The following is a 14,813-nucleotide window of genomic DNA, read 5'->3' on the forward strand; positions in this document are numbered from 1 at the left end:
AATTTAATGGATTTCAGCAGTTAGTTCTAGTTTTAGTCTGTTTAGTTTTCAGGAATCCCAAGTATTTGTTGGATTTTTAGTGCCAGAGCATTCCAGGATGAACTATTTTTCTGTTTTTAAGTCACTGTAAATAGAATATCTATGTGCTCTTATTTTTTACTTTTCGCAGTCTATAACAGTCTAGTGATGCAGATTGTCTTAAGATTTCATGCCATGTGAAACACAAGCAGTACAGAAATGTTGGAGAGATCGACCATCACCTGCTCAAATCAGGCCACTCGAAGAGAAAAGGAGGAGTGAGAGGTGGATTGGAGTGCCGTGAGGCAGACCGGGACTTTCCAGACCTGGCTGCATAAATCCTAACTTTGACAGCCCATCCCCAGCTCTCAGTCTACCTGCCCTGACACACTCGCTCACAGCACGCATCTTTCCTCACATGCGCTACCCGTCCTCCCACGTCTCCATCTGTCTCGCTCAGATCCACCTGATCTGTTTGACTTGTATTTGTCCATTGCCATAGCTGCAGCAGCCTCCGCACTTAACCGAGATGAAGGCGCCTGTAATTAGACGCAAACACAGATTGAGATATGATCATAATGATGTGTGAACATCAGTGGGGAGGGCATTAGTGCATGTCATGCCTTGTACAATTCGCAGGTTTGAGAACGACCTTGAAGTTGCTTTTATGTCGAAGGTACTTAAGTTTATCTTTTTAATCCTAATATTTAAGCTCTCTGTAAGTAGATCAACATTTTAGTGTTAGTTTTACATTCTTGAACTGTCTGTGCTTTAAGGAAAAGCCACAATAAAATAAGCACCTGAGCAAATGAGACAGAAAATCTGTTTTGAAAGCCTGATGGTTCAACCTGCTAGTGTTTAACTCGGCCCTAATGTATGGTATAAAAGGTGGTTGCCAAGGAACACAAAGCCAATAAACCCCATTTTCTCAATAATCACAACGCTCTCATCTACAGCTGTCAGTTAACACATTTATTGCAAAATCAATTATTCCTCATTGACAATAAAACATTATATAATAGCAACTGTGACTGATTCAGTTGTCATGCACTGGATCTGAACGTTACGCTCAAATAATATCTACTTTCAACAGTGAAGGTGTTAGGCTGTTGTTCATCCTGTTCCCAACACAGGAACTTTTCCAGAGGCTGTGAAGCTCTAAGAACAGAGGTTAGGGTGTCTCATTTGGAAGAAGCAGAGTTAAATCTAGTTCCCCAGTTACACTTTAGAAAGGCTCAGAAGTATTTTGGAAGGTGTCCCTACAGAACAGAAGCAAAGTAACTTTAACAAACAAATAAGTAACATTTATTCAGCAATAATGTTGTATTTTTTTCATTGAGGGGGTTGTGTTCATGCAGTAAACATATGACGAATTTTGCACAAAGCGGATTACACCTCTTGTTTAATTGCAGCTGACAATTATCTTTTTTCTCTGTTCATTTTATGCCATTATTATAGTATAAAGTTAATCATTGTTGAATAACATGCAGGATTAGATGCAGCATCAAAGGCAATTTGAACACCATGTAAACGTAGCTAGACCTTCAAAACTGATTAAATGATCTACCTCTGTTGGGTCTCTGTAAACTTAATTTGATTCTGATTTGAATTGATAAGCACTTTGTGACTCTGTCTGTGAAAAGTGCTCTATAAATAAATTACTTTACTTTACTTACTTTACTTACCTCACTACAAATATTTGATAGAAACAGAAAATATTCAAAGTAGAATATACAAAGAATAATAACAAAATGTAGTCCAGGTAGGTCTATAGACTCAAAATGTCTGACATTTTGAGGGGCAGATCATGTACAGGGTGGGGAAGCAAAATTTACAATATATTGAGGCAGGGATTGAAAGACAGTGTATGACCAGTTAGTTTATTGAAAGCCATGAGAGTTTATTTGCCACAAGAAAATTTACATAATAGAAAATGTTTTTATTCTATGTGTCCTCCTTCTTTCTCAATAACTGCCTTCACACACTTCCTGAAACTTGTGTCAGTGTTCCTCAAATATTCGGGTGACAACTTCTCCCATTCTCTTTAATAGTATCTTCCAGACTTTCTCGTAATAGTTTGCTCATAGTCATTCTCTTCTTATATTATAAACAGTCTTTATGGACACTCCAACTATTTTTGAAATCTCCTTTTGGTGTGACGAGTGCATTCAGCAAATCACACACTCTTTGACGTTTGCTTTCTGATTACTCATATGGGCAAAAGTTTCTGAAAGGTATGGATAATAGTGTTAGGTATGATTATGACATCAATATATGTTTGGTTTCAAACAATTGACGTAGTGCCTGCTGAGAAAAAACAACTAAATGTTCATTGTAAATTTTGCTTCCCCACCCTGTAGTCCGCTGGCCATAAGATTTAATTATTTCCTATGATGGTGCTCTTTGGTAGAGGTCTTTTACTAAAGGTACTTCTGTGCAGAGCTACCACAACAAAGAGAAGATAGATATCCTGGATCTTGGGGAGCATCCTCCTCTCACAGTGATAGTTCTGAAATACTATCTGTCCTTATGTTTTATCTGCTCAAGCTATTTCAAATTTTTGTACACACATATAACAATCAGAATATTTGATATTTATATTAAATTCAAATTTTATTTGTATAGTGCCAAATCATAGCAAAAGTTTTCTCATGGCACTTTACATATAGAGATAGTCGAAACCAGAATCTCGAGTAGGTTTACAGAAACCCAACAGAATCCTCCAGGAGCAAACACTTGGTGACAGTGGTGAGGGAAAAAAATTTAGTTTTTAATTGAAAACCATATGTGCCTCAATCGTCAATGAGGTTTGAAAAGGTGCTATGATCTAGACATTACCTAAACTTCCAAAAAAGTGGTGGAAATCAGGATTAACGTATACCTTACGAAGAGGAAGAACAATTTTTTGGCTTATGTCGTGTCTTTAATAGAGGTTAAGTACATAGTGGTCATGTAATTCTCCACTCATAGTTTATACCAATGATGGAAAATGCGAATATTGATGAAAGTGTGATGTTTTATCCATATTTTCTTATACAGGTGAACGGAACACTCAGTCAACACAAATAATCATGTTTAGATGATACATATGACTGAGCTAGAACTGTTCCTTTTTAATTAATTATGCATAACTAATTATAATTTTCAGTCAACTAGTCTTGCAAAACCGTACATTGAAAGTTGTACAGTGAATTTCATCATACCCATTGCTGTAAACTAACACGTATTCTCATTAATTAATCTGCCACATAGCCCAACACCCGTGTGAACCGGTGTAAACACGCTGCCATTGTGAAGGTGCTTGATTAATAAACCGACAATATGAAGTTCACTTAAGTACACTGTAATTAAAGCTTTTAAGAGGCTAGTATTGTCTGTACTCGTCATTATTTATCCTCAATCAAGTTCTCACATGCAACCTGTTGATAAGGGAATTGTTGGCACAGTGTGGGTGTGTATTGGGTGTACTGTTTTAATTTGAGAATTTCTGAGATGCCTGTGATATTTAGAAGCAGCGGCGGGTAAAGTAAGTCTCACCTGGTGTTACGTAGGAGTGGGAGTGTTGTTGATAGTGATCCATTTTAAGAACAAAGCGCCAACACACGTTCCATCTGGATGGACGCAATGTCATATTATCAATGTCTCAGTATCACGTCTTCTTTCGTTCACACCGGAACGTAAATATCACTCACCCACACTGGCTTCGTCACTATTCTCTAGGTTTTATTGTGTCTGCGTCTCAGGGAAAGGCATTGGCAGAGCAAAGGGAAAAAAATAGCACTTTTGTTTTTCTAACAGGTGTGTAAGTGTGTGTGTTTATGCACAGATGAGCTTGAGTGACACAATTCCAACAAGACAGAACTAGAGGTGGAGAGACTCCTCCTGAAGTTTCGTCACAACAAAACAACACATGGTGATGGAGATACTGGTGTGTTTGGAGACTGGGCTGTCAGCGTGGGCCCGAATACAGCAACAGTAGCTAATGGAAACATTGAGAATGAGCATATCAAATATGACGATACTAGATTCATATGACCGGTTCTACTTTAAGTTTTAGATTATTCCTCAAGGTTCAGATAAACAGTACGTGGTGCAAAGTTCACATTGCAAGCTCGGGAAATAGTAGACTTTTATTTTAATGTTGTAGAGGAAAACTGAGCCAGTTTTGAGTATGTGAATGGCTCCAAGAAGTGTCAAGAAGAGATGGATGATGAAGCAGTATTTGTTGTAATACTGACAGTTGGATTATATTGTCATAATTCCTAAAACCTGAAGAAAGCGGTTTATTAGCCAAAGTTTAGAATATTAATATGTGGAGCAATATTATTCTGCTATATGTGCTGGATATGTTTAAGCAGTTGACAATAAGGAAAATAAATTTGTGAATGTGAGAGTGACTGTCTCTATATTCAGCCCTGCGATGACTGGCGACATGTCCAGGGTGTACCCCGCATTTGCCCGTAAGTAGCTGGGATAGGCTCCAACGACCCCCCGTGACCAAGTGAGGATAAGGTGGGTTCAGATAGTGAATGAATGAATGAATGCATGAATGAATGAATGAATAAATGAATGAAAATAAACCCTCCACTGTTTTAAATCTTGCTGTTTTACAATTAGGAATTTATGAGGTGTTTGTGAGTTGCAACATTACATCTGTCAGTGCTCACATACTTTTTTGTCTAAAAACCATGTAGATTTCATAAGTAAAGCTCAGAAAGCGCAGAACAGAAGCAACATTTCGGTAAATAAGATCAAAATGTAGACTAGACTCTTCTTTATTACATGACTACTGTATTACAAACATTTATGAGCCTATGTGCCTATTAGAGTTCTAAGATAACTTGCCAAACTGAAACTCTACTGACATGTAATGCATTGTGGGTGTCACATGTATTATTTTTTTCTGCGTAATGGGCTTTATCATGATTATCAATGTAAATTTGATTGCATTTTGCCTGTTTATATTGTTATATTGCCCATATTGAGAGTCCGGTTTCGACTGGCTCAATATGTAAAGTGTAATGAGATAACTCTTTTTATGATTTGGTGCTATATAAGTAAAATTTGATTGATTGATTGATTGATTGATTGATTAATAGTACCCAATGAGAACATGCTGAGATGCGATGATATTCAGAGGTTGATCTCAGAGCTGTGGACACGTGTTTAGCAGTGTGAAAATGATTGTGCCCAGGTCTGTACAAGACCTTATTTTCTGTTTTCTGTGGTGTGTGCTTATTGACATATGATAAGATTGTCAATATGAATTATCTGTAAACTCAGTCTTTAAATAGTGTGAGACTTGTGATCAGATTTTAGATTATCATCACACAGGTTCCTGAATATGCTGTAAATTTCAGGTGAATGCTTCCTTTTTACACACATAAATAACTACTTGCGAAGTGCGTTGGATAGCCATTATTCCCTCTGATTAGTGAAGTGAAGAAAGCTATGTGTTCGTCTGTGTTTGCATAGAAAAGTGGAGTCTATGTATTGAGTCTGTGATACAGATGACTGACACTGCAGTTGAGCTGATGAAAGCTGAGTAATTGATCTGTCTGGCAGTGTGTGGGTTGCCAGAATTGGGGCTAAACCTCCTTCTCCTGGAGGGAATTCAGCCTGTTTTGTCTTTGCCCTGTTAACACACGGACTGCTCTAATTTCAGTTGGCCTGTAATGTGATGAGTAAAGGTGTAATTGACTGTGGTTTTTCTCCACAAACCCCCACCCGTGCTCTCACACACTTACTTTCCCTCCTCTGTCTGTCTCTTACTTTTTTCTCTCCTATACCTGGCACTTTTTCTCCCTCAGTCTTCTCCGCCTCCGGGGCGTCTTAGTGATTTCTTTATTTGGGTGTTTGTGGTTGGCAGGAATGTGCCGGGGTTTCAGTGTTTGACACTGTAGTCCTCAATAATGAGAAAGCAATGCTCACACAGGGGCAGGTCTACTTTCACTAGTTTCTCCAGTGAGTTTCTGGAACTTGAGGCAGTATGACGTTTTACAGCAGAGTTCAATACCCTGCTTCATCAGTAATTTAATGTAGTGTTGTCTCTAAACAAAATAGACTATTTAATTTGATCAGGGGTCAAATATTACATGCAGTAATCCATAATAAAATCTGGGTGAAAATGATAGACCAAAATTAAACAAATGCAGTAAACTCAAGATCTTTGAAAAGAAATGCTTAGACATTAAAAAAGCTGGCCCCATTACCTCAGAGTGTCAAGATTTGTCATTTATATAGTTCAGCAATGTGCGTTGAATGAGTTGTTTTTAATGTTTGGTTGTCACACTGATCTGATTATCTATAGCCAAACTGGTTATGTTTCCTGCTGCCGAAATATCAGGAATTGAAATCTAAAAAACATGGAAATTATGAAATCGATGAATATCCCCTCGAGCCATATCAGTAGATATAAACAGTAATCTACTAACTATTGGAATCTGATGTGGCTTCCATAAAAACTCTTTTCTCTTAAAAAAAAAAAAAAGGAAAAATCTGAGTTGAAAAATAATTATTTCCCAATTTTAACAGTTAAGTGTCTGAATAGTGATGGTGTCAAGGTTGTACTCCACACTAAATGTTACATAATTTATCCTGATTCATTCCAAAGACAGGTGTAAGATCTGGCCAAACTAGCATCCTTCTGAAGTTGTACTATATGTTTTCTAAAAACAAAAAAAAAAAGATTTAAAATGACATCCCAATGTGTACTTATCAAACTCTGACCCTTATTTCTCTTCAGTCTTCTGTCAGCACTAGCATAAAGGTCAGGAATGGATGCGACAAGATTAAATTAAATCATTTAAACGATCGCTTCAGCCACTTCATTCCCATTTGTGTTTTTTTTAGACTCTTGAATTTGTTGTTTAATCAGAAAGCCCGGTTCATCTGGGGATGTGAGAATGTGCAATTGAACTCTGATGTGGATCAGAGAACCAGACTCTGATTTGCCTAAAAACACAGGTCTTGGTCTGCCTCAAGTGAACCAAATGCAGGAAGTGGACTACAAAACGGGGCATTGTGGGTAAACACAACTTACACAAATGTGTAAAATTTGATGTAGCTCCATGTTTTGTTTTCATGTGGCTGAAACAGAAGTTGCCCTGGATTAACCGATAGATGAACAAGGTTTCTTGTTCAGTGTTTGTCCTATCTTTTCCTCCAGTAGGCTAATTCTTGATGTAGCGCCACCAGAGGTGAGGAGGGGAATATGCTATTCAAAATATTCAATATGTTTGACAGCGCAATATGAAAGCAAACTCGGACCAACTGACCCCAATTGATGGTCTGCAGGACTGTTAGGTGTGAAATCAACCTTAGGCAACAGTTTTGGTTTTATAAGCAGGTCTTTATCCACCAAACTGCTGCAAAGTTGCACTGTTTCTAAGTTGTGTAAACAAGAAATAGAAATGTGACGTCATTTGTCCAGTTAGCAGGAACATATGTCAGGGTTTACAGCTCTGTGATATTGTTGACATAGTGCAGATCTGTGTTCTTGGACTTGGAATTTATCATCTGAAGTCTGGAAACAGGAGTAGGATGAAATGAAATGACAGTATTTCTTCGATTAATTCTGATGAACATAGAAAGATGTCCCAAATGAAAATGAAAACATCCTCCTAGTGTCAAAAATCTGCACACTCAAAAGACGTGATACACTGGAGAGTGTTACAACAATATAAAGCTGACTTTGAGTGAAGGAGGGCTTGAAACAAAAAAAACAAAATCGAATTATTTCTGCTCCTTGACTGACTTTTTGTCATTTCTCTGATTGGACTTGTACTAGTAAGTGCACATTCTTCCACCACTGTGTATATTCAGTCAAAGCGTACATGCTATCCTGTATGGAGGGCCATGCAGGTATGCAGAGAGAGGCTACGGCTGAATAAATGTAGCTCATATTTATACATCTGTCAAGACACACACCATGTGAGCACCCACACACACATGTACAGAGTCACATTCCCCACTTTCAAGCATGCATTTCAGCAGGCCTGAGAGCAGGAAAGAAATGAAACCACCAAATGCTGCACGTATCCTGTACATTTAGAACCTTTTAACGGATCGCTTCTTTCAGGTTGGGATATTTTGCTCGCCGCAGGACCCCCAAAGCTGACAGAGCCTGGCCGCCCTTCCCAGAATAGAACAATATCTGCCAGGTCGACCGAGGGGCCCAGCAGCCACCCCCCAGACACACACATACACACAGTGGTGTACACAAATGTCTGGCCTTTAAACCGTCAGCGCCCAGGCCTTGCCTTACATAATGACAGAGAATGGAGGCATTAAGGCAATTTGTTTGATTTAAGCTGTCAAGGTGTCCTGGACCCTGCCCCTCTCAGCTGGTTTTGATACCATGAGTCTGCGCCTCAGTCCTTGGCGGTGGAAGAAAAAACAAGAGAAATGCCTCACACACAGACACAGGACGGAGAGGGGTCTAGGTAAGGGAGGTAGCAAAATAGAATAAGGTTTATGAGGTCCACAGAGAGGCTGAGCAGTGACAGAGCAGAAGGAGATGCATGTATGAATGTGGTATAAGGGAGGAGGAGGAGCTCCACTGTGGAGGAGGACAAGATGTGGTTTGCAGTTGACCTCTCTTGCCTTTTCTAAACACGAGGGCAGGTTTGTTTGCCTGAACAACTATGGCTGCAATTTTTTTTACATTAAAGATTTAGGTTGTTGAATACCACGATAGTTGAAAAGTCAAAAAACACTATAAAATGTTTAGATACTCACAACAAGTGGAAGTAAATGGCTCAAACTTTTTTTTGATTATATGCTTTGGGGCATGTATATCCATGTTCCCTTTATCCACATTATTGTTTTTACTTTTATGCCCAAACAAATTACCTTCTTCTGTTTTTACTCCCTCTGTTACTCCGCTAGCTACTGGACAGCTGTGAGACCTTCACCTAATTTTACTCTGATCCCTTGCTCGACATCACACAAGAGGTCTTTAGTAATAATAGTGTACTTTTGGGATCTCATAATGTTGAGGTTTGATGTAAAGTGAGTCAGAGAGGCCTTAATTTAACTGTGAGCCTTTACTTTTGTGTTATGTTTGGAACAGATTCTATTGTGCAGATGTTGCTGTGCTATTTCTTCTATTTAGTCTGTTAATGCTGTCGAAAAAGTCACAAAAGTGTCCCCTCACTTGCTCTTATAAAGGATCTACATGTAAATGAAAATGCCATAATGCAAAGTAAAAGCATGAGTGGAGCGTCACAGGTAATTACACTCGAGCCGAGGAGTGTAATTGAACCTGATCAAACCTGCTCACTGTGTGTGTGTGTGTGTGTGTCAGTGCATGTGTGTATGAGTGTGTATGCACTGTGAGTGGAATAGAGGCCCAGTGTTCTTGGGTCCCAGCTTTAAATAAGGGGGCTTTATCTGTCGGTGTGTACAGTGCTGGTGTGGAAGCACTAAAGGGCCAAAGCGTTTCCTCCGTACAGACGTGGCTCATGCCGCTCGCTCCAGGTGTGGTGACCACTAAACAGCACGGCTTTTAACCGTCACGCCTGATTAGGAGCCCGAGGCCAACCTGGCACACGCACACCGGCACACAGCGAGCCGTGCACGCGCACATCCATTTCGAGTTTACAACTTAATTTCCCCCCCAAGTGTTCATTAACCTCCCTCCCTCCCCTTTTGGCCCTGTTTGCAGTGGAAACAGGCATTCTGGGAGTTGGAGTGTTTAGTTTGAGGTTTGAGCTTTCTGACCAACTCCAGTTTCAGAGACGACGCTTTTCTCAGTTATTTCGCCATCATTGTTCCTTCCCACTTTTCAGGGGACATTTTGGTGACTCTGTGAAATGTCATGTGTAATTAAAATTCCATTTTATATGATTCAGCTCAAGAAGTAACCTTATGACCTGTGTGGATTTCTAAGAAGTTACATGTTGAGGCATCCTGGCTGGCCCATAATTGCAATGTCCTGAGTCCTGCTCAGCGTTGCCAACTTGGTGATTTTCTCTCTAAATTTAGTGACTCAAGACCCCTTGAACAACTTTTTTGTAAGCACTTAGTGACTTTTTGGGTTGATTTCAGCTCCTGTCTTGAATAGGGTCGACTAAAAAATGTTTCTTTGTGAATCTGGCTCTGGCTCTGTGCACTGACAGCAGCGGCTCATTTCGCCGACCGATCAGCAGCTAGATACAGATGAGAATGAGCTGTGAATGGATGTATACAACAGTCACAGATAAACACTATCTAAAGAACTCCTCCTTTTCTTTTGTCTAAGTTACTAATGACTATGTAAATTGTATTTTCTCATAAAACACAAGGTAATATACATGTGTAAGGACTACTGAAGAAGTTTTCAGCTTGTTTCCATTGAAGACAGATGACAACACTGTCTTGACTATATAACAAGTGGATATCACCCATTGTTTTGGGGACAGCTGGGCTATCAAGGGTGGCATCACAGTATAGCAGTATTGCAAAAAAAAAAAAAGTAGAATTGTGACATTTCTCATCATTATCCACCAGTGTCTTTTATTAATATCTTCAGACTATTTGCTCATATCTGACAGGTCAAGCTTTTTGTAGTCATTTTTTTTTAGATATAGTATAATTTATACCACCTGTGCTCATAACCCTCTGTCTGTTTCTCTCTCTTTCTCTAGATCTCCTTTGAATTGGCCGAGTACACAGCTAACGTGGACGGTGTTGGTACGCTGCGTCTCTTAGATGCCATAAAAACGTGCGAGCTCACCAACAGTGTGCGTTTCTACCAGGCCTCCACCAGCGAGCTGTACGGCAAAGTCCAGGAGATCCCTCAGAAGGAAACGACGCCCTTCTACCCCCGCTCACCTTACGGTAATACACATGAACGTAATATACTGGAGCTCCATGTGGAAACACACACACACACACACTCACACCCACACACACACACACACACACACAAGCATTACCTAACATTTTCTACCTTGCTCAATTCATCAGACAATTGCGTATGGCCTCATACAGGCAGCCAAACACAGACTGCTTGATACCTCTTCAGCAATTTTTCCTTGCATGTGTGTGCGTGTCCTTGCGTGTGTGTTTGTGTGTGAGCGAATAGAGGGGGCTTCAGTACTCGGGCAGCGTTTGAGCTCTCCACACACCCCGAGGCCAAACGTCTGACTGAGGACTGAAGTGGCTCTCACTTTAACAAAGACACCTTTATATCCACAGCACTCAGCACTCACTTTCAGCACACACTCTCACACACACACACACACACACACACGCACACACACAGGCTGTACACGTGTGTGAGCGCTCAGGTTTCATGTTCTCTGTTGTCTAAATGCTCTCCTCCCTGACACTTTCCCCATCTGTCAGCACTCAATCTGAGGCTGCATGGGAGGCACATACCATCATGAGGAGGGCTGCAACTCTATTAATTAGTCTTTGGAAAGGGGAGGCGGGGTTGCCATAGCGACCTCCCTTCACCTCCAGTGTACATCCTGACCTATGGCTTAATCAACGGGCGCCTCCCTTTGCTTGCTCTGGTATTCCCCTCATCACAGAAAAGGGAGGGAGGGAGGAGACAGAGGAAGATGGTGACAGGAAAAGAGGGAGATTTTTTTTTTTTTTTTTTTTTTCAGAGCCTGCGTTTGGTCAATCAGCAAGAGTCTGAGGTCGACCTTTTTGATGATGAAATATGATCTGTGATAACTGCTCTGCACAACTGTGACATGTCTTGATATAGCAGCGCCAAATCTCTCTTTTTGATGACTTTCTGTAACCTGGAATATAGAACAAAACTGTGCTGACTGAAGATCTGAGTAAAAGTGTATCTCAGGAAAAAAAATGAACAATGTGAAAAAGCTAAAAATGTTAACAGTTTATGAGACTTACATAAAGTTAAAGCAGCACATGTTCTATGTGTGCTCTATAAACATACTCACCAATTTCTAGAAAGGTGAAACAGCAAATGAATCCTGTTTTATAATAGAATAACACTAGAAGGGCTGATTTTGCACATCCTTGAGCAGATTTGGGGTACTTTTTACTTAATTTCTATTTTATATTTGTAAGTTATATGATACTATTCTACGTCTTTGGCAGTCAGAGCTTTACAGTATTTCACAAAAACACAAACTACTGCAGTAATATCACATGCACAGTGGCACAGCCTCTAAGAGCATCTTTGGGTTTGATGTACAGTGAAGTAGCGTAGTTGGCGATCTAATCACTCCTGATTTACCATACTACTATTTACTTCTTCACTACATCTGGACAGCAGATGAAAATATGCCTGTTGGCTAACTCTCATTTGTAGCTTTTTATGTTTTTGTTGATTAATGAGTACTGCCACTGTCAAATGAAGCAGTATGTCTTAGGGGCTAATATTATGCTTTTTACTCCACTGCAGGTTTCTGACAGGTGTAGTTACTTTTCAGAGTACAGTTTTCACCCTTGTCCTGTTCAGTGACAGCCATTTATGTAGTTCTTATGTGACCATTAGTGGTAACATCATATGATTTTATAGAACTTTATAATATTTGGATACTTTTACTCAAGTACAGTTTTTAATGCAGAACTTTCACTTTTAGAGGAGTTTTTTCACACTGTGGAACTGGAGCTACCACTGAAGTAAAGTATTTGAATTGTATAATAATAGTGAATAATAATAATGAATTTTATTTTCATTGCACAAATGTACAATGAAATTTGAAGTGCAACCTCAGAGGTATAACATAAGATAAGATAAATAATACTTATGACCTTGAGTCAAGGCTAATAGGTTTTTCCACAGTACATTTATTGACACAGTTACCTACAAGGTCTGTGATGTAAAAGTTGGCCAAAAACAATTATTGGCCCATTCCACCAAGAGGGAAAGTCACATAAGGTTATTACTGACAAAGCTAACTGATCCCAGTTCCGAGAATGCTGTGCTGAAGCATCTTTCTGGAAAGCTGAATGGGTGGAAAAGGTGTGGTAGAAAAAATAGCAGCAGTAAGAGTGACACGGCCACGGAGTTAAGTCAATCGTGAAAAAGAGCCGGTTTAAGACAGATCCATGAGAAGTCAGCAGAGTCAGGATATGATGCATCAGAATCCTTTATACATGGGAGAAATGGGTTTAAGGCTTTACAGCTCAAGGAGCAGTCCTAAAAACAAGACCGCCGTATGTTTTTTTAAAATTTTTTTTAAATATTTGTAGACAGTGAACCCCCACATTTCATTGTGAATATACAATTAAATGTGTTGTAGGACACTGTATGAATAAGCGGATATACAAAGTAAAATGTGTGTAGTATTGATTATGTACAAGACAGGTTCGTCTTTCAGCTGTTTTAATCATCTCATCTATATTATAAAAGCCAAATGGCTGTGTGTGTATGTCTGTGTGTGTGTCCAGGGATTCACACAAAATCCTGAAAGAGCTGGCTGCTGTATTTTGGCATTCTTATGTATTTTTGGTCAAGGAAGAGACCAGCGAAAACGGCAAGTTGATAGGACCAATATTTTGGGAGATAGTAATTCAATACCATCACGTTGCTATGGTGAGAATGCTTTGGTGGTGACTGCTGGACAAATGCGGTACAACATGTATTAATACACAACAGCATAAAAGCTACCACACCTAGAACCTGTGGATCCCCATGGGTCAAGGCACTAGTTTTTCTTTAAACTAAACAGTGTTACAGCAGCATGTGGTTTGTGGATAATATCAGTATTTTATAATCACTATCAGAGTGTTGGGAATGTCCTCATAGTCCATACAACAACAACTCAGTGGACAAGAACATAGCATTTGCTTTGTCCTCTGGTTTGGTCAAAATGTTTGAAAAACTGTTGACTTGTTTCTATGTCTCCTCTCAGGTGCTGCAAAGCTCTACGCCTACTGGATTGTGGTGAACTTTCGAGAAGCCTATGACATGTTTGCGGTCAATGGGATCCTCTTTAACCATGAAAGTCCACGGAGAGGTGAGCTCACTGCATACATTCTTCTACTCCAGGTTGACCCTAAAACATTATTTGTTTTGGATCCTAATGTGAAAAATGTTATATTGAGTTTAGAAAATTGTGTTTAGAACAGATGACAGCTAGAGCTAAAGACGTTTTTCTTGTTTTTATGATCATACATGATGAGGACAAGTATCGTATCAGACCGAGAAGGTGTTTTTAAATCCCATGGCGTTGTTCACACTAATGCAGATATTACAGATATGTATGTCTCATACATGAGCATGTAGAAATGAATATGCCAGGCCAATGGATGGAAGTAGAATTTACATGAACAATACATCAAATACCAGAGAAGAAAATGAGGGGCATCCATAGTAAGTTAGTAAATTATTACCCTGCCACTCGAAGGGAAGGCAAGGGGCACTGTTTTTGGCTCTGTTAGTTAGTTTGTTTGTTTGTTAACACTTCAGCAGCCAAAGTATTGGTTAAATTCATATCAAATGGGGTTTATAGATTGCCAGTGACCCAAAATAGATGTGATTACATTTTGGGAAAAGGAGGTCAAAGTTCTAATTTTTTAATCAATTTTGTATTTATTTATTTTTTCCCATTGTCCCATGTCTCTAAAAACATCAATTTTGTTTCAATTTACTTCAGACTTGGCATATACTGTATATAGAGGCAACTGATACGCTGACATCAGCACACGTATAAACATGATGACATTAGCTGGATCGATGCCAAAATAAGCTGCAATATGTGCAAGGGTCGGGATTTGTTGTGCCTTTGACGTGCATTTCTTCAACTTTTTTTTTTTCCTAATTAGTAACCATCTACTATCACCACTTTGTTGTGGTTTTACAAAGCAGCAATTAATATACACAA

At 39.4% G+C, this 14,813-nt stretch overlaps 1 protein-coding gene across 1 annotated transcript in view; it reads left to right on the forward strand.

The window, feature by feature from the left end:
- gmds (GDP-mannose 4,6-dehydratase) overlaps positions 1-14,813 on the forward strand; it is a 247,147-nt gene that overhangs the window by 63,877 nt on the left and 168,457 nt on the right. Inside the window, exons 5-6 of the mRNA XM_030132937.1 lie at positions 10,647-10,839; positions 13,842-13,950. Coding sequence (XP_029988797.1) covers positions 10,647-10,839; positions 13,842-13,950 — 302 coding nt within the window. The remainder of the gene's footprint in view (positions 1-10,646; positions 10,840-13,841; positions 13,951-14,813) is intronic.

Source organism: Sphaeramia orbicularis, chromosome 4, assembly GCF_902148855.1.
Source record: "Sphaeramia orbicularis chromosome 4, fSphaOr1.1, whole genome shotgun sequence".
NCBI lineage: Eukaryota > Metazoa > Chordata > Actinopteri > Kurtiformes > Apogonidae > Sphaeramia > Sphaeramia orbicularis.